Here is a 19,891-nt window from a genome sequence, read left to right as displayed (position 1 = left end):
TCTTCGATCACGTGAGGACCGGGGGGTGGCCGGAGCGATGGCGGCGGCGTCTGGTGAGAGGGGACAGGGAGCGGGAATGGGAACAAGGAATGGGAACGGGACACGGATGGGAACCGGACAATAGGGAAACGGGGAACGGGAGTACCGGGAACCGGGAGGTTGGGGGTGACATCGGGGCGAGGGGGGCTGGGGATAGGCGCGACACTGGTGCGAGGGGACCCCAGGGACCGGGCCGGGGATGTTAACGGCTGCAGGGGGCGCTGTGCACCTGCACTGTGGGCAGGGGGGACAGCAGAACGGGGTTGGGGGGGACACCGGGGATAGGGGGTCCTGACCGGGGGTTTAACGTAGACGGGGACACTGGACTGGGCAGCGGGGACACCGGAACAGAGCAGTAACACTGGACCGAGTGGGACGCCGACTGCGGGCCGACACTGAACAGGGTGACACTGGGACACGGGGGTGACACCGAGCAGCAGGGAAACGGACTTGGGGGGACACCGGAGCGAGGTGACACCGGCGGCTGTCCCCAGAGACCGAGTGGGTCCCGAACCACGGCACCGAGTACAGCACGGCCGAGGCGGCTCCGGCGCCAGTAGCAGAGGAGGAGCTGCGGCGCCGCCTCAAGTAATTCCTCATGAGCCCCTGTAGCGGGCCCGCATGTTGTCGTGCTTTGAATCCATGTTTGCCCACTGTTCTCCATAATTCCCTCCCTTTCCCAGTTGCCAATTTTCCCAAGCCCTTCCCTAACCTCCTCCCTTCCAAGTTGTTAATCCTCCCTATCCCTTTCTCCAGAGAGTTCTGTGTCTGTCTTGTTGCCCTGGACACCCCATTTGTTACTTCGTATTATTCCCTCCCCCCCCATCCCCCCCATTTTCTCTGATACACTCATAAGCTATTTGCCTCACCTTATACTCCTCTCTTGCCATATCCTCATTGGTTCACTTTCCTACACCCCTCCTCCTGAGTTGCTGTATAAAAACTTCTGTTCACCCCTCCCCCAATTTTGTCTGGGAGCTCAGGAATAAATCCATCTTGTTCTACTCTAAGACCCATGTCTTTGCTGTCTGTTCCTGCACCAGAGCTGCCCATAACTGGGAATTGCAGAGCTCACAGGGTCGTGTCCCTGCCGCAGCTGCCCCACCCGCAAAGTTCATGTTGAAGCACACCAAGATCGTCCTTGTCACTGTGTAGGTGACACTGCCAGGGACAGCGGGCTGGCACAGCAGGGACAGCAGCATGGGGGCCTGAGACATCGGTGAGGGTGCAGAGGGACATAGGGGCAACAGGGACAGTGGGCTGGGACAGCAGGGACAGTAGGGATGGCAGGTGGGGACAGCAGCATGAGGGGCTGGGATACCAAGGAGGGAGCACAGGGACATGGGGATACCAGGGACAGTGGGCATAGGGGGCTGGGACACTGGGGAGGGAACATGGGGACATTGGAGAAGAGGTGCCAGGGACAGCAGGCAGGAGCCACAGGGACATGGGGGCATTTTGAAAAGAATGATCAAGTGTCCTGAGACAAAGCATGGCAGTGTCACTGTGGTGGGTAAGGAGCACAGGCCTTTGTCCCCAAGCATGGAGTGACACTGTTTTGGGGTGAAACATGGCAGCATCACCGGGGTGGTACAGAGACTGACAGGGGTGGTGTCCTTTGTCCCCAAGCTGTGACACCATTTTGGGACAAAACACACCAGTGTCACCCTGAAGGGATGGGTGGTGACAGAGGTGGTGGCCTTTGTCCCCACCCAGCTGATCCTGTTCAGGCTCAGCAACCAGCTGGTGGTGGCTTTCAAGGAGGACAACATGGTGGCCTTCAAGCACCTGTTCCCCAAGGGCTACAAAGATGGCACGAATGACACCCAGGCCATCTACACCCACGGGAGTTTCCTGGAGCACCTGGCCTTTGTCCTCAAGAAGGTGGCATAGGGACACTGGAGGGGCTGGGGACACCAGGAGGAACTGGGGACATCGGGACCTCCTGGAGAACCTAGTCTATGTCCTCAAGAAGGTGGCACAGGGACACTGGAAGGGACTGTAGACATCAGGGGAGGGTTTGAGGGACATCAGGAAGGTTGGAGACATCAGGAAAAGTTTGGGAACATGGGGGTTATTTGGAGCCATCAAGGTGCCACTCACAGTGCTCCTGCCCCTGTCCCCACAGTACCTGTCTGTCCTCCATGAGACCTTTGGCTGCCACATCTATGCCTGGGGACATGGAGATGTTTCTGGAACACTGAGATGTTTTGGGGTCATGGCAATGTTTTGGGGCCATGGGGTGGTTTGGGGCCACCAAGGTACCCCAGGGCCATCTCCAGCCTTGGTGTCCCTGTAGTACCCAATGACACCCTGGGCCACTATGCCTATGGTGGCACTGAGGGTGGCACCAGGCTCCAGCTGTGCCAGCACTTCTTCTGCAGGGTGGACATCAACCCCAGCAACAACACCTTTGACATCAACCCCAGCATCATCACTGGTGGGGACACTTGGAGTTTGAGGTTTGGAGTGCAGGTTTGGGATTTGGGGTGTGGGGCACTGGGTTTGGGGTTTGAAGCTTATGGTTTGGGTTTCAAGTTTGGGAGTTGTGGCTTGCAGTTTGGGTTTGTGGTTTGGATTTGGGTTGGTCCCATGTCCTGGTTTAGGGCAAATTTTGGGAGAAAACCTCCAGAAGGAGCCCCGAGAAAGCAAACCCCCTCAGCCCCTCCCCCTTCCTGGTTCAGGAAGAATTTCCTCGGAGAGAAGTGGAAAGAAACCTGTTTATTTAAAAGGCAAAGCACTCCCCAGCTAAAAAAAATGAACAACACTAGATGACAAAACTCTTTCACCACTCTGAAGTGATGACAAATCCAGAGAGTCTGTCCTGGGAGTGATCGCTCTGTAATCCCTCCGGAGCTGGGAATGGGTGCTGCAGGCCACAAAGTGCAAACTCTTAGTGTTTTCCAGGTCCCAGTCCGGAGCAGGTTCAAATGGTTCCAAGAAAAGGGAAAGAAAAACAGTCCAGGGGAAAATTCAGACTGTTCAGCTAAACTAACTAACAAGCCAAAAGCAAAAGCAAAGGCATAAGCAAAGGCAAAAGCAAAAGCAAAAGCAAAAGCAAAAGCAAAAGCAAAAGCAAAAGCAAAAGCAAAAAGCAAACAGGAAAAAGCAACCGCCATCTGTGTCCAGCAGACTGTGGGGGAGTGAGCAGGCTGATAACAAAACAAAACTTGTTTTTCAGAGCCAGGCTTGAAGGCAGCATAAACAAAATAGATGACTGGGGATACAAGCATCATACCATCACCCTAGGACATCCCAAGGGGTTTGGGATTTGGGTTTGGGCTTTATGGTTTAGAGTTTGGGAGTTGGGTTTGAGGTTTGGAATGCAGGATGGTCCCAAAACGTTTGGAGTTTAGGATGGTCGCAGGGTGTTTGGGATTTGAGATTCAGGGTTTGGGATGTCTCAGGGGATTTGGGATGGTGCCAGGGCATTTGGGAGTTGGGATTCAGGATTTGGGATTTGGGATAGTCTTGGAGCATTCAGAATGGGCCCAGGGCATTTGGAATTCAGGATTTGGGAAGTCCCAGGGGCTTTGGGCACCTGACATTCCATGACCTCAATTCTGACCCCACAGTGGTCCTGGGGGTGCATCCCAGGGACCCCCGGCTGCCAGTGCTGGACAGCAACTTCACCCTCCAATTCCACAGATAAGTCCTAAAAAACCTGAAAGTTCCTGAAAATCCAACTTATGGGAGTTTCCCATCCCTAAAATACCAGTGTGGGATTTGCATTCACTTTTCCCAAATTCTTTTTTGGGATATTGGGGTGAAATTTTCCCTTTCCCCAGATTTTTTTTTTTTTTTTTTGCAATTTTGTGGCAAATTTTTCCTTTCCCATTATTTTTTTGAGAATTTTGGTGCAGAATTTTTGCTTTTCTAGGTTTTATTTTGGGAGTTTTGGAACTCCTGGGGGTTTCTTTGGGATTTCAGTTGGATTATCTCATTCCTTTTGGTTTTTCTGGGGATTTTGGTATGAAATTTTCATTTCTGGGGGATTTTAGTATGGAATTTTTCCTTTTCCTGGTGTTTTTTGGGAACTTTGAGAACTCACAGGATTTTTCTTGGGATTTTGGGGCCAATTTATTCCCTTTCCTGTTGTTTCTTTGGGGATTTTGGGGAGGAATTTTCCTTTTTCATTGGTTTATTTTGAGACTTTGATGCAGAATTTCTCCTTTTTTGGGGCGATTTTAGGGACACATGGAATTTTTTGGGATACTGGGGCTTCCTGGGGTGTTTTTTATCCTCTCAGGCTGATCAGTGTCACCGTGGAGTTCCAGCTCATGGCCATGAACATCCAAATGCTGCTGAAACAAAAAATCCCTGACTTCTTCACCTTCATTGTCACCGTGAGCATCACTGTGAGCGTCCCCAGGTATCCCCAAGTGTCTGCAAATATCTTAAAGTGACTCCAGTGTCCCCTGAGTGTCCCCAAATATCCCAAAGTGTCCTCTGAGTATCCCTTGAGTGTCCCCAGTGTCCACTGAGTGTCCTTCTGTATCCTCTCATGTCCCATTTGTGTCCCTTATGTCCCTCCCGGTGTCCCACTCATGTCCCCCTTGTGACCCTCTTGAGTGTCCCTGTTTCTCACCCGTCCCTGTGTCCCTCTGTCCCTTGGCTGTCTCCTGGTCCCTCTGCAGGCCCTGTGGGGCTGCCAGCTTCCAGGCTGTGACGGTAACAGTGCCAGTGCCAGTGATGGTGCTAGTGACAATGATGGTGGCAGTGATAGCAACAGTAACAGTCACCATGCCAATGCCAATGCTACCCAGTGTCTCCAGATCATGTTGGACACCCGCACCCACAGAGGGTGAGTGCAGATCCGCCTGGACACCCACGCATCCATCTGGGAGTGCCACCACCCTTTGCTGCCCAGCAAAAGTGACACTGGGTGACAATGGGTGCCAGAGGGACACAGTGACAGGGGAACAGGGGGACAGATGTCCCACCACCCCCATGCCCCAGGCACAGGCAGGACCAGAGGCAATTCTGTCGTGCCCTGACCATGCTTCCCCTCCCTTCCCTGCTCCCCCCGCAACTTGGGGACAACCCTGACCACCCCCCCGACACCCTGGGGTGCCCCTCAGCAGGGGAGGCAGCTTGGTGGAACCGCAGGAACCCCACTCTATGCCATCCATGAGGTGGCACCTGCGCTTTTTGTCACCACCATCCACCAATTTCTCACCAGCACCCCAAAGTGGGGGGGGAGGCACACATCCTACAGGAGGGGGGATGACAACATTTTTAGGGTCAACCCCTGCCATTTCACCTCCCTGAATCCCCCCAAGGATGCTGTGCAACCCCGCACCCCATGCACTGCCTTGGTGACGGCATCCCCTGAAGGGACATGGGGGACTGTCCCCATGTCCCTCTCCCATCTCCATGGTACCTCCACTAAAGAGAGTCCCACAGAGAACTGGCTGGAGTAAGGACACTCAAAGCAATATGGATTGATGTCATCTTCCTTTACTGTCTAATTTATTAATGTTTTATGCCTTATTGCCTTACATAATACAATAGCTAATTAACGCTCATTGGCTTACATAATATGATTACATATACAAATCACTTATTGATTGGCTGTTATACTACAAGCGTCTGATCTGGTTATACTACATGACAGCTTTCAGCATCCAGCATTGACCATTGTATTTGTACAAAGCTTATTGTCTTTTCAAGGATGTCCTAAATACTTCTAAAGTAACTAAAGTATCTCTGTAATCTCCAGGCCACGGTTGTCCAGTTCCTGCAAAGAAATACCATCAAGGATATAATGCCCTTGTTCCATGAGAAATTCCTCTACACATCCCACTTTTTCTTTCTGGACAACCCAGGCCTTATTTACAATGGACTCTAAACTTTTTTTCATACATTAAAAAATACAGCCAAAGATAATAAGCACAGCAAAAGTGACAAGAAGGAATGTAACTCCTTCAATCAAGAAGGTTTTCAGCCATCCAAGTAACTCCCAATCCTTTAACTCATTCATCAGAAGGATTTTCAACAATAGTAAGCTTTTTCATATTTTCTTGAAAGTAGGGAAAGCGTCTTGTGAATGGAAACAGAGTGATCAGAAAGACTCATGCAACACATTCCTTGAGCCAATAGCAAGAAGTCAATTGCAGCAGGATTCTGTAATACAGCATGTCAACATCAGTGGTGATCTCACTTAATATTTTGGAGGTGACATTAATTTATTTCCCTGTCGAACAAGCTAATAGTCTCATTAGTTCAAAAGCCCGGGCGGAAGCAACTCCTGGTGCAAAAATTGATGCTAAAACGAAGATGGTCGTCCCCATAATTGAACATCATCTCTACATTAAGGTCCTAAGTCTAATTGGTGTACACTACGCTTAACACGTTGAGAATTGTGACTTATGTTGAGTACCTGTTTGATGCTGGGAGCAAATAATGTTAATTTGCCAAAGTAACATGGTCCTCCTGCTGCTTTAGCAAGTATGGCAGGTTGGGCACAATCCCCACAAATGAGGAATACTCCTGGAGGTAACATCTGTGCCATGGGTCTAGACCATGGAACAGACCAAATCCAATTGTTACAATAAGCAGTAATGTTATTGTACCAAGGGGATCCAGGGGCAATCCAAGTACTATTACTTCTTGGTTTGAATGGCCAAAGGTGTTCTGAGCTAATGTCTTTTCTCTGAAATCAAAAAATTAGACCGTAATTTCCTGGAGCAGATCCTAAAATGTCAAGCTCCTGAGTTTCTATACCTGTAACATTCAGTCTTTTTGCAATTAAGAATGCTTGGGACCATAAGGGGTTTGTTGAAACATTGAGCTGTTTGCACCAGTTAATTGGAACATCTTTTGTTCCATAGGTGGTAGTACAAAATTAATTTGCTATTTGTTCAAGCTTGGGATGTACTTTACCTTTTGTCCAAGGTCTGAATTCTGTCAGATTGCTCAAAGGAACTCCAATTAAGCAAGTACAAAAGGGATCAGAAGGGGTAGCTAGTGATAAACAGAATGACTTTTTCCCTGTCTGATTGGCCCAGGTAATCCATATATTTGTTCATGGTTGGATGTTAATCCATGCTGTCTTCACTAAGGACAGTTTTGTCAGTCCTAACAGCCCTATAATCAAATGAAACCATTTCATAATTTTGTTATTCTTGTTTCTAACTGTCAAAAAGAACACCACAAGCCATGAGCTTGCATTCTTTTTGTGGACAAGACAACAGCATAAGCCTTGGTCAAAGCATGCCAAAAAAAAGCTTTGTATTGGCTGTCAATGCTTTCTGGTATCCACTTCTGGAAAAGGCTGATTTGGCTCAATGTTCAGAAATTCTCTACAATTTTCTTCAAAGGTAATACTAACAACAACATCTCAGCAGTCTAAGCATAAAGCAAGTGGTTACAATGTATAAGAAAATTCTCTCTACAACTACCACAGCGTAACACTATGTCAGCTTGCTTTCCACAATTCCCACAAACAGCATTTTTACAGCAATTTCTTAATACAGCATTTGGACTAGCAGTCCAAATGATTTTTCTGTTACTACTGTTGACAAGACGTCTTCTATGGAAGGTGGGTGTCATGGGGTGACATTATGATGCTGGTATCCTGAGTCATGTGTTCTGTTTATGTTTGATATTAATGTTCTGTGCTTTCAGAACTGACTCTGAAAGTGAAGGTTTGTTTTGTCTTTTGCTGGGCCACCTCCCTCTATGGTCTGTTCTCTAGAAGAGGCTAGTGCTGGCTGGCTTGTTTTTGCTTTTGCTTGCTGGCTTTTGCTTGCTTGCTTCTGCTTTTGCCTTTGCTTTTTAGTTAGTTTAGCTAAGCAGTCCAATTCTTTCCCTGGCCTGTTTTTTTTTTCCTTTCCCTTTCCTGAATATCACTCCAGCCTGCTCCAGACACCGAGGAGCACCCAGAGCCTGCGCTCTGTGATCTGCAGCAGCCATCCCCAGTGCCCAGAGCAATCCCCAGCACCCAGACCCGGGCGACCACTCCCAGGAGAGACTTTCTGGATTTGTCATCTCTTCAGAGTGGTGAGTTTTGTTGTCATCTGGTGTTGTTAATTTTTTTTGGTGCTGGGGAGTGTTTTGTTTGTTAAATGAACAGGTTCTTTTCCACTTCTCTCTAAGAAAATTCTTCCCGAACCAGGTGGGTGGGGAGGGGCCGTGGGGGTTTGTTTTCTGGGGCCTCCTTCCAGAGGATTTTCTCCCAAATTTGCCCTAAACTAGGACAGTGGGGTTGTTCCAAGTTTATTGTAGAGTCTATTGAAGACTAGTTGGAAATAGAGTTGATATTGATATTCCCTTCATTCTTCTGGACTTGACATGCGGGGCAGACAAATCTGCTAGGGACCCACAAAGGTCCTCTGCCTTTTGTGGCCATATCTGAGGTTTTGAGATGAGCCAACCCAGGTATTTCCATGGTGCAGAATAATGCTGGACCTTTTCAGGGGTGAGACTCAGTCCACAGGAGTGCAAATGGTTGATGAGCCACTCTAATTCACTATCTGTTAAAGCAGACTTGGCAGCAAACAAAATGTCATCCATGTAGTGATAAATTAGCATGTGAGACCATCACTTCCACACAGGCTGAAGTGCCCAGTCCACAAAGATTTGACACATAGTAGGACTGTTTCTGGACCCCTGGGGTAAAACTACCCATTCATAGTGTTTGGCAGGGGCTGCATGGTTGACAGATAGCAGAGTAAATGCAAACCTCTGTGTATCATCACGGTGTAAAGGAATTGTGAAAAAACAGTCCTTTAAGTCTATTATTACAATTTGCCAATTTTGTGGGATCATTGTAGGAGCAGGAAGGCCAGGTTGCAGTGCACCCATAGCTAACATTTGATCATTAAATTTTCATAAGTACATAAAAGTCACCATTTTCCAGATTTTTTCAGGATGACAAATATAAGAGTGTTCCATGGGCTTGTGGAAGGTTGAATGTGACCTGCTTTTAGCTGTTCCTGAACTAACTCTTCTGCAATGCACAGCCTTTCTGAGGTCATCGGCCACTGGTCTACCCACACTGGTTTTTCAGTTAACCATGTAATTTTTAGAATGGGCGGCTGCTGCCCAGTGGCCATGGCACAGAATGCTGATCTGTTGTCAGGACCAGTCCCAGTTGTGACAAAACATCTAATCCAATCAATCCTGGCAAAGTATGTGGAAGTTGCATTATATAAGGTCGAGTTACAATTGTTTGGCCATCTTCAAACTGGAAAGTAATTAAGTCTTTACTTTGTTTGATGCTTTTTCACCTCCCACCCCCACTACTTGTGTGATTGGAGACTGTAATTCCCATGCCTGAGGCCACATATGTCGATTGATGATGGTTACGTCTGCTCTAGAGTCCAGTAATGGTTCTAAACTAATTTGTTGACTGCCCTTTTTCAATTTAGTTTTCTGGTATTGTCTTTGGTTAAGGTCCAATGTGAAAAACACATCATGTCCAGAGGATCCAAAACCTTTATTTCCTCTTATTTTATCTACTTGGTCTTTTTTTTTTGAGTTTTTCATAATACTTTCAATGTGTAAGAAAGTTTTCATAGGGAAGTATTTGAGCAATTTTGCTCCTTTTGGGGATTGTTACAGGTAGTTGTAAAGCATAGGTCATGATTTGTACTTGCCCTAGGAAATCTACATCTATTACACCAGGTAATACAATTACTCCTTGTTTACTTGTTGACAACCTGCCATGTAAAAGTCCTCCCACTCAAGACTCAGCACTGAGCATAGGGCATTTTACTTCACTTGGAATCAATGTTACCTCTTTGTTGCTCAGGGTTACCTCTACTGTGGTTGCCATATCCACTCCAAGACTCCCTCGGGTGGCTGGGACACGCTGGTATAGGAAACCATACTTTTCATCTGTGTCAAAGGGGTATGTTGGGTAGAAGGGGTCTGTACTTGTGTCTTTGCACGGAGACCCATCACATTGCTCTGCATGTTTTCCAACAGTCTGCGAGTACAGGCAGCAGTGGCATGAGTATCAGAGTTACACATGTGACACCAAACAGTTTTGGAACAGGTTTGCTGCATATGACCAAATTCACCACATCAGAAGCAGGTACCAGTTTTAATCTTTCTGTTACTTTGACCTTTTATCTTCGTTTCCCTGCCTCCATTTCCAGACAGGGCAGCTGCAATTACATGACCTTGTTCCTTTAATGTTTCTTTCATTGTTGCTGTGAAGGTGGCTGTCTGATTATTCTGTTCTGCTCGAGTAGCTCTCATAAGCATTTCAACTGGACTCCCTTGTGGTAATGTTGCTAGGATTGCTCTCGTTCTAGGATTTGCTCCTTCAAAAGCGAGAGTGTGAAACATAAGTTCCTGGAGTTCAGGTGGCAAATCTGCATTATCTTTTATTGCTGCTAACAGATGGTCTAGGAATTGTCCATAGGGCTCTGTGCTTCCCTGGCAAACAGTGGTATAAGGTACAGGGTTTTTCTTATCAGGTACAGACAAAAGAGCTCGGTGGGCTAAAGTCTGGGCAATTTGGTGCATTTGAATAGGATATTGTAGTTGAACTTGTGTGTTAGAATAGGGTCTTTACCCAGTTAGCATATCTGCTTGTAGTCCATACAGAGGGTCTCCTACTACCAGATGTTTATTTGCTTCAACTGCTGATCTTTTCCATTCTCTTTCAAACAATAAATGCTGAGATGGAATGAGATGCCAACACCAGGAAATTGGAGATTTTGAGGGGGTAAATTATTCTAGATGAGACAACTTCTTCCTTAGGAAGGGCTTATTTGGGTGTATTATGGGATCAACCAAGACTTTGGGTGGAATTCCCAGTGGATTCCCATGCACCTCTGGGTTGTTCATACATGGATTCAGAGCAGATTTAAGGATCCTTTGGATACTGCTGAAGTAAAAACCTCCCACTGTCCCAAATTACGGCAGAAATTATCTGTCCTCCACCTCTCGATGGACACACCAGCAGCCTGGCATGTGGTGGTGAAGAGAACAACGATTGCACACATTCCTTCTTCCTGATCAGGGAAAACAGTTAGGAGTCATGGATGCAGCTCTGGAAGTAATGGTGGCCATCAACATGACCATGACATGATTTAAAGGGTCCACCCTCTTCCAAAATAACTTCACACCCCATCCCAGAGACTTCCTGTTGCAGCCAGGAAGGTGCAAGAGTGCTGGAACTTTCCACTCTTGACCTCTCACCACATGCTGGGACATCTGTGACCTTCCAGCTGCTCCTGAAGGCATCTGGGTCTGATGTCACATGGTTGTTCCTCATCATCATGTCGTTGCTAGCAACACCATTGTAGTTCCCACACAGACCACATAGGGCATTGGTGAAGCCTCTAGGCATCATGGTGGTGACGTGGCTATACCAGTCATAGGTGACAATGAGGCCAAAATCGGTTTTTACCACCGTGTCCTGGCTGTGACCATAGACAACAATCTTTCTTTCACTGTAGTGATATGGGAGATTGACCAACTGCTCATCAATCTGGGGAGAAAATCATAACAATTTATCAAATTTGCAGACAGATGGTAAACAATTTTCAACAGCCAGAGCAAATAAAAAAATGTTGATTTAAATAAACTTTGAATTTAATTAAATTTTGGATTTAAAAGAATGAGAAGAACCAAGTCCCATGAGGAGGTTGGTAATTGATCTGGAACACCTAAAAGACATTTATTTAATTACATTTCAGATTTAATCAATTGTTAATGGGATGAGGTTTAGGATGAGGTGGACAATGCAGTGAAAAGATAAAGGACCACTTCCTAAACTCACCATAATTTTTCCACGATGTTCCTGCTGATGCTGATGGTTTTGTTGTAGACTTTAACTGTCACCACGGCAATGGACAATGTGAGGTTGTCACTTTGGTGGCCATTCTGCACCAACACCTGGAATCCCACCAAATTTTGGGTGTCCTCACACAACCCAACCAGCAGGTAAGACACACATCCCCTGGAAGATACACCTCCTTTGATTAAAGGTCTCATAGTGAGTGGCTCCAACAGTGGTGCAGACCGCAGAAATTTTGGGATAACAATCCTAGATCCCCTACTCCACCTCGCATTCCTCCTTAGTGGTACAACCAGAATCCCGGCACACTGCCTGCCGCCGCTCCGCATCACACGCAGAGTGCTGGGTGCAAGTGAGGTCACTCCAAAATTCCTCGCCAAGGCCATAGAAGAGACCTTGAAGGACACAGCCACATTCAGAGGGGGCAGCGCAGGTGTTGGCATCAAGGACACACAGGTGTCCACGCAGGTGTTGACAGTGGAACAGCGGGATGACACAGTGGGGATGTTGCAGGTAGGGAGGCAGGCTGTGGGTGCTGTTGGGCAGGCAAGTGAGAGCTGGACAGGGAGGGAGAGAGCAGTCAGGGTGAGGCGGCACATAGTGGGACAGACATCTTTGACTATCTGTATTACCCTGGAGTCTCCATGGATTTTAAGGAGTCTCCATTGATTTTTTGAAGTCTCTATGGACTTCCTGGACACTCTGCCTGGACTTTCTGGAGTCTCTGCAGACTTCCTGGGTTTCCTGCTCAGACTTTCTAGAGACTCCATGGACTTTGTGGACTTTCTACATGGACTTTCTAGAATCTCCCTGGATTTCCAAGGATTTCCTGCTTGGATCTGCTGCCGTAACCTTTCCCAAGCCATGAGTCCCTGGATCTTTAGTCCCACATTAATTAGGCTCTGCCCACCCCAAGGAGTATTTTCACCCAACCATCCTCTATTCATGACATCCCACTGTTGTCCTCCAATTGGAAACATTGATCCCTCCTCCTGGCAGTTATCAGCATAGATCTCGAAGGTATGGCACAGCACAGTGTGATGCCCCTCATTGGCACACAGGTCGTAGATGCAGTTCTTCACATAGATATTGGGACTGATAGCATCATGACATGACCAGAATGGCCCAGAATGTTGGAACAACTTCCCACACCAAGTCTCTACCTTGTATGTCACCACCTGGTCCCATCCACACAGCTTACAGTCCCCACTACAGGCGTCCAGGCAGTGGCCACTCTTACTGGTCACCTTCCAGCTCCGCGCAAACTCCACAATATCACACACCTGTTTACCATCAAGACAGAGTGCATGATCCCAGAGGTCCCTGTTGTTCCTGCACATTCCGCAGACTTTTCCAGAAAGAGCAGCTGGAAGTTTGATTACTACATGATCATCCCACTTGTAGAGGACTTTCAGCTTGAAATTTGACTGGATCAGCATGGATTTACCCTTCTGGTGCATGTGGAGCTTCCCATGGGAGGAGATGGGGAGGTGTGAGCGGTGGCTGTTCACCTGCAGAACAACAACCATCAAAACAACCAAAATCCATCAAAATTGGGTACAGAGTTCAAGAAAACTAGAAGTGTTTTCATGCAAGGGTTACCTGCACACCAGGAAATCTAGGAATTATTTAGGAAAAGACCCTCAAGATCATTGCTAAATATGTAATTTCAGCAAAAAATTTTTAAAATTGGGAAATGATGATGGTTTTTGCTTTCCCTCACCATCCCATTCTCTGATGGGACAGCAGTGACAGTGACGTTGTCGACATGGATGGTGATGGAGCCAATGGAGGAAATTTTGGAGCCCCATTTGCCCTTTTTTTGACCTCAACAGAGAAGGCAGGAAGGGTGGGATCGGGATCGCAGATGGTGGTCACGGTGTAGGCACATGTTCCCATGAAATCAAAGGTCTTTCCATCAAAACTGCAGTAGTGTGGCCCGCCAGCAAGCCAATAGGTGGAGAAAGTCTCCTGGATGCACTCTGGCTGTCCATCCATCTCACACCTCTCATCGCATACCAAATCCTCACAGGAGAGCAGTGTGGGGACTGAAAAAAAGGGGAAAACCTATCCATGGTCAACTGCACAACACCCAACCACTGGGGTGACACAACAATGGACTGACTGTACTCACTGGCAGCACAGAGTCCCAGGAAGCCATATCCAGCGTGACTCTGGAACCCAAACACCAAAAGCCCAATGGGCATCTGTGAGTTCTCAGCGCTCTGCATTGTTGCACTCAGGGTGATGCTGGCCCAGGAGAAATCTGTGCTAGGAATGGCCCGCCATGCCACGGTGTTCTCTGGAGGATGATTGAGGGTGGTGGTGGCAGTGGCGGGTGCAATGAGGATGGCATGGTTATACTGGCTGGGCACACTGCTGAAGTGGAACGCAGTGCAACGGGCGCTGACAGGTGGGACAACGAGGAAGGGATCTCGCCAAGATGATCCGCTGAAAACACCACCTGCACTGCCACCACCACACTGATGTACAGGTGGGAATTATGGTTCAGAACGAAAGTCTACACCTCCCCTGTCACCATGGCCACAGTGGCATTCCGGCTCATGGTGTTGTCTTTATCCATCACCATATAAACAAAGTCAAACTCTGTCTGCAGTGGGTTGGGTAGCACCATGTAGCTCCTCCCCCACGCTGTCATTGGGAGGAGCTGCTCCACCACAAAGTCAAAGCCAGCAAACACCTTGACACAGGTGTGGCCACTGCGGACGGCCACAGGGGTGTCGGCCACTACAACTGTGCCAGTGAAATCCTAGCTGCTCTGGAACTGCAGGCTGTGGTAGGCTGCAGGAATAGGCAGAGCACCGCAACAGGGACGTAGGTGGCCCTAGCATAGTGGAAAGTGGGAGTGGTGGTGGCACTGCTGACCACCATGAACTCAGTCAGGCTACAGGTGTAATTCCCAACAGGTGTCACCACACAGTACCTGTTGCCCAGGCTCTCCACAGGTAGGAGGGCAGTGGCACCCACAGTGTAGCCCATGGTGCTGACAGACATAATTGAGATATCAGCGCTCGTCTGGACCACCAAGGTTTTATGGGAAGTGCAGCTTCCAGTGAGTTCCAGGTTAGCAGAGAGGGGCAAGGGCACAGTGACATTTGGCCTCAGGGTGATGTTCTGGGTGACAGAGCCATCGTAGAGCATCACTGACACCTGAGTGTCAGCAGGGCCACAGGAGGTGAGCAGCAGCTGCAGCTACGCACTGGAGGAGCCGTCATGGTTCTGTGGGAACACAGCCGGAACTCGCAGCCCCAGTAGCTGGCACTGGAGAGGGCTGGGAAAATGGAGGAAAAAGGAGGCCTCAGTTAATTTTTATATTAACCAAGGAGGTTATATAAATGGGGCTTTTATGTTTTTATATTGATATTTTTATATCAATTCTGTATGTATTTACATATGAATTTTCCTATTTTGCAGTAGAAATTGTACCAAAATTACATTAAAGATATGACTGGAGGATCCAATTTATAAAGTCTACTTTTATATATAATCATAATAGAAATTCTATTTACAGTTTGTTATGTTAATAAACAACATTTGCATTCTATTAACAAGTGATTAAAATATATACCAATGTGTTAATTGTTAGAAATAATGGTGTATTATTAACTAATATTAATTATATAAAATACTATTCCTTAATACAACAATATAACTAGATACTTATATTATTGTACCCTGTGTTGATGATATATTAATAGTATTATGTAATATACTTTAGTATATTACTACTTATTAGCACACTGATAAAATATCAATAATATAAGACTCATATCAGTAAAAAAAATCTCAATTACATTATAACCTGTTATGGTATTATTATACTTGTTATGCATAATATAGCTGAGTTATATAGTTTTCTATGTTATTATTATACAGATCTCTAATTGTGATACTGTGATACACAATACTTATATTTAAATATATAGTAGTATTTTTTCTATTGTTTTGTACTTAATTTTGATAGAAGTATCAGCAAATATTTAATCCAAATCCATAAATCTTAAAAATACTTAAAGTAATATAATAATGAATGCTGTGGCTATTTAATTTATTTCAGTATTAATCATAGTAGAAAATAAATTTACATGTTAGTTTTATAATTACTTACAACAGCAGATGATTTATATTTTCTCTATAAAATTATACAGATAATGATTTTAAATAATTTTATTTCTTGTTTCATAGAAACAGTTTGGGGAAAAAAACAGTAAAAATCAAGCTAAAATAAGCAGTAAGGAGCAAAATTAGAAAGGTAAAGAATATATTATAGATCAGAAAAGAATTAATATACCATTGTATTATACTATATTGCAATAGAATCTATCATTATACATAATCAACATAGCAATTATAATAATTGATATTATATTGTAACACAAAATATAAAAATATATAAATGTTATTAAATATAATATCCATAAATTACAAAAAGTTATACTACCTTATAATACAAAAACATAACGTAATTCATATAATATTATGCAACTCTTTGTCATATCATATTGTAAAATAATCTTTAATTGTATTATATAATTATATTTATAGTAATTTATATGTAATCTATCATTTATAATTCCCTTAATAACTAGAAATAGTCACATATAATAGCAATATATAGTGTACTTTATTAATAAATGCACTAATAAATTATATGAATAGAAAATATATTACGTATTTTTGTAGTCCAAATTTTTTGTACATCCATATAAACTTTTAAATAATTTTATACTGAATTTTCACGGAAATTTTTACTAAAAAATGCAAATAAGAATAATGATAATAACAACATAATTGCAGAAGAATAGATCATATGTTGTATTTTTACATAATTACAGTAGAGATAATGTTACACATTCATACAGAAGTATAATAGCGTATGTATATTCTTAATATAACCCCAACACATAAAATTATAGATAAGTATTAATAAGCAATTATTGTCTTATTAATCAATATTATACTATTCAATTACACTATTTAATAGTATTAATAGCCAATTAAAATTTTATGTATTTTGAATAAGATAAAATGTATATATTAAAAAATATATAAAATATATAAATATATTAAAGTAAAACTAATACTTTAAAAGGATCAAGACTTTAAAAGGATAAAAAATATTTTCAAAGCTTTTTTAAATCCTACAAAACAACAAAATAGCCCTTTTTTGCCCCAGAACAGGTTAAAAGGTTAAAAAGACTGGATATCTTCTCCTAGTTAAAAGAACAAAATAAAAATTCTTGAGATTGTCAGGGAAAAAAAAGAGGAAAAAGGGATAAAAAACTATTAAAACTTGGTGTATATATAAAAGCGCATCATATGGATTTTTTTTTAATTAAAAAAAAATAGGAAATTGGGGATATTGGATAAAAAATAATTCTGGTGATTGTTTCAGGACAAAAAAATAGAATTTGAGTGTTTCGGGGGAAAAATAGGGAATAATAAGGTTTGACTGTGAATAAAAAATATGATTAAAGGGGGCTTTCCAAAATAATACATGAAAATGAGTTGTTTTTCTAAAAAAGGGGATTTTGAAGAAAAATGAACAGGGAAATAAGCAATTGGGATTTTAATAATTAGAAAAAAGTGAAAGAGCTTTTTTTCTTCAAAAATACCTGAAACCTAAAACAGAATTCAAGAGGGTATTTTTCCTTAATGAATAAATTTTTAAAATAAAATTAAACCAGAAAAAAGAATAAACAATAAAAATAGAATAAAAAGGGTCTTTTTCTTTAAAACACTATCTAAAAAATGGGTTGATAAAAGGTTTTAGTGAAAATTAGAAAAAAGCCAGAAAAATAAGGAATAAAAGGGTCTTTTTTCCCTTAGGAACCAACTGCTTTTACAAAAAAAGAGAAAATATAGTTACTTTTTTCATTAAAAAATACCTTTTAAAATATATATCTTTTCCCTGAAAAAAAAAATACAATTCCAGCATATGGGTTTTGTCCTGGAAAAACATAAAAACTGATCATTAGAATTTTAGATAAAACAAAACAGAAAAACCCACAAAAGCCACCCAAAAAGTAAACGGAAATAACCAGGACAAAGTGCACTTTTTTTTTTTTTTTCCCCCATAGAAAGTGAAGAAAAAGAAGATTTTTTCCCATGAAGATTAATGAGGCATTCATGAAAAAAAGTAGAAGATTCTGAAAGCTTTTGGATTAAAACAATATTTCCAAATGGGTTTCTTGGTTAAAAATAACAAATCTACAGCTGAGAGGTTTGTTGGAGAAAATGTAAAATGAAGGAAGAGGGGAATTTTCTGACAAAAACAAGCCCAGGGATTGACGATTTCATTTTCTGTGCTAAAAAGCATGGAAATATGTACAAAGTCCAGGAAATTCAGGGATTTTGCATGGAAAATAGGGGTTTTACTTATCACAGAAGGGAAGGAGGAGCCACCAGATCCCATCTTGTGCCATCCCTGCGAAAAACACCAAAAATCACAAAAAAACTGTAATTTTATGAGAAAAATCCATGTGAACCCTGCGGTGTCTCCAGAAGCCTCAAATAACTCCCAAATTACCCCAAAATGTCTTTTAATACCCCAAAATGCCTTTTTTTCACCCCACAAAAATCTCTTGGGCCTTATTTTGGCCCCCACTGCCTCTAAATCCACCTGAAACATTCCAAACTCAACATTTTGTCCAAAATTCCCCAGGTTTGGATCAAAATGGTTTTTCTTCCCAAATGCTCCCATTTTGGGTCAAAATACTATTACCCCCAATGCCCTCCCTTTTGGTCAAAATGGAATTAAAGAGATAAAACATCTCTCCCCCTCATCCTCCTCCCACCTTGAGGCCACATCAGAGTCTCCATCTAAATCAGAGTCACTCCAAATATAGATGAATTTTAACTAAAATCACCTAGATTCATGTCAAAATGGGGTTAAAATGCTGACACAGCCCTCCCACCAAACCCTGCCCTTGATGCCATCTCAATACCCCATTTCCACCAAATCCACACTAAAACTTCATGGAAAGGCTGAATTTTCCCCCAGCTCCTCCAGTTTTGATCAAAATGGGTATTTTATTGCCCAGCATCCCCCAAATTTGGATCAAAATGGAGCTCAACATCCAAGGAACCCTTCACTCACCTTGTCCCACACAAACCCTCCCAAATGTGCAATCTGGCCACAAAAAGGGGAAGAAAAAAACACACCAAATTTTGGGCATGATGAGGGGAAAAAAAAATCTGAAATTTGGGAGAAAAGTGAACAAGAAGGGAAAAATCCAGAGATTTAGGGGGAAATGGGCAAAAAATTTTAAAACTTGGGAAGCAAAGAGTTTAAAACCCTAAATTTTGGAAGAAAAAGGATTAAAATTATGAAACTTCTGGGGAAAAGGAGGCAAAGTCATAAAACTGGGGAAGGGAAAGGGTAAAAAAAATCTGAAATTTCGGCAGAAAAAATCCTCAATTTCTGCTCATCACCAAACAATAAGGAAAGCCAGATATAAACAGGGAAAGAAGTCTCTCCACTCTTCCCCACTCTCCCCCACTCACCGGCCCCTTGGCTCTTGAATTCCTGGACCCCTGCAGACACAGAGTGTTTGTCCCAAAGTCACTCCTTCTAGACCCAAATAAAAAACACCCAAGCACTCCCAGAATCTCTGGCCCCATGGCACCCTCTGGCCCCATGGCACCCGGGGAAGGACAGACCAAGTCCAAATGTCTTTTACCCAAAATTAATGACCCAAGTGCCAGCAGGGAATTCCAAGGAATGGAAAATTCTGGCCCAAATGACTAAAAAGCTGAAGAAAACCAGCTGGAGCCAGGACAGACTAAGGCAAACAGGAAATTAAAGGGCTTTTGTCTTAAAATGAAGACAGAAACATGGCGAAACCCTGAACCCCACAGACATCCTCAAAACGGTCCAGAGACAGGAGACCTCACCCCCAGAGCCATCCAGGGACCCCCAAAACCCCATGAGGATCCCCCAAAACTACCCAGGGATCCCCTCAGCCCTCTGAACCTCCCAAACCACAAGGCCCCTAAGGGGAGATGGGGGTCCCTGGGAGGGTTTTGGGGCTCCTGATAAATGACACAGAGAAGAGACATTTTCAATTGCCC

At 43.9% G+C, this 19,891-nt stretch overlaps 2 protein-coding genes across 4 annotated transcripts; one reads left to right on the top strand and one right to left on the bottom strand.

Annotated features, from left to right (window-relative positions):
- The first annotated feature begins 2 nt into the window (after positions 1–2).
- Positions 3–12,180, top strand: LOC144247296 (uncharacterized). 3 transcript variants are annotated; one of them, XM_077787782.1, is made up of 5 exons: positions 3–53; positions 534–627; positions 7,899–8,043; positions 9,973–10,081; positions 11,828–12,180. In XM_077787782.1, the coding sequence occupies exons 1-5, from the start codon at positions 38–40 to the stop codon at positions 11,983–11,985; spliced, it is 522 nt and encodes a 173-aa protein (XP_077643908.1). In that variant the 5' UTR covers positions 3–37; the 3' UTR covers positions 11,986–12,180. The 3 variants fall into 3 exon arrangements, 1 of the variants encoding a protein (XP_077643908.1); XR_013341011.1 differs by having other exon boundaries at positions 6–53; positions 352–627; XR_013341012.1 differs by lacking the exons at positions 7,899–8,043; positions 9,973–10,081; positions 11,828–12,180 and having other exon boundaries at positions 20–53; positions 443–1,049.
- Positions 5,480–19,179, bottom strand: LOC144247297 (uncharacterized). Its single transcript, XM_077787783.1, has 4 exons — positions 14,742–19,179; positions 13,089–13,308; positions 11,780–12,354; positions 5,480–11,488 (listed from the first exon to the last, which is right to left on the bottom strand). Exons 2-3 carry the CDS (start codon positions 13,255–13,257, stop codon positions 12,056–12,058), a joined length of 468 nt encoding a protein of 155 aa, XP_077643909.1. The 5' UTR covers positions 13,258–13,308; positions 14,742–19,179; the 3' UTR covers positions 5,480–11,488; positions 11,780–12,055.
- Positions 19,180–19,891: the final 712 nt, after the last annotated feature.

The sequence above is a fragment of the Lonchura striata genome, chromosome 21 (genome assembly GCF_046129695.1).
Source record: "Lonchura striata isolate bLonStr1 chromosome 21, bLonStr1.mat, whole genome shotgun sequence".
NCBI lineage: Eukaryota > Metazoa > Chordata > Aves > Passeriformes > Estrildidae > Lonchura > Lonchura striata.
The sequence above is the reverse complement of the archived record's forward strand: the minus strand, read 5'-3'. Positions and strand labels throughout refer to the sequence as shown.

Excerpts from the sequence above, each read along its gene's own strand:
- LOC144247296 (XM_077787782.1), top strand. Across the intron at positions 628-7,898 it reads GAGCTGCGGCGCCGCCTCAA|CCTGCTCCAGACACCGAGGA; the intron begins GTAATTCCTCAT and ends ATATCACTCCAG. Across the intron at positions 10,082-11,827 it reads ATTCACCACATCAGAAGCAG|ACTTTAACTGTCACCACGGC; the intron begins GTACCAGTTTTA and ends GTTTTGTTGTAG.
- LOC144247297 (XM_077787783.1), bottom strand. The coding sequence starts at position 13,257 with ATGCACCAGAAGGGTAAATCCATGCTGATCCAGTCAAATTTCAAGCTG. Across the intron at positions 12,355-13,088 it reads TCATGCACTCTGTCTTGATG|CTCTCACTTGCCTGCCCAAC; the intron begins GTAAACAGGTGT and ends CTCCCTGTCCAG.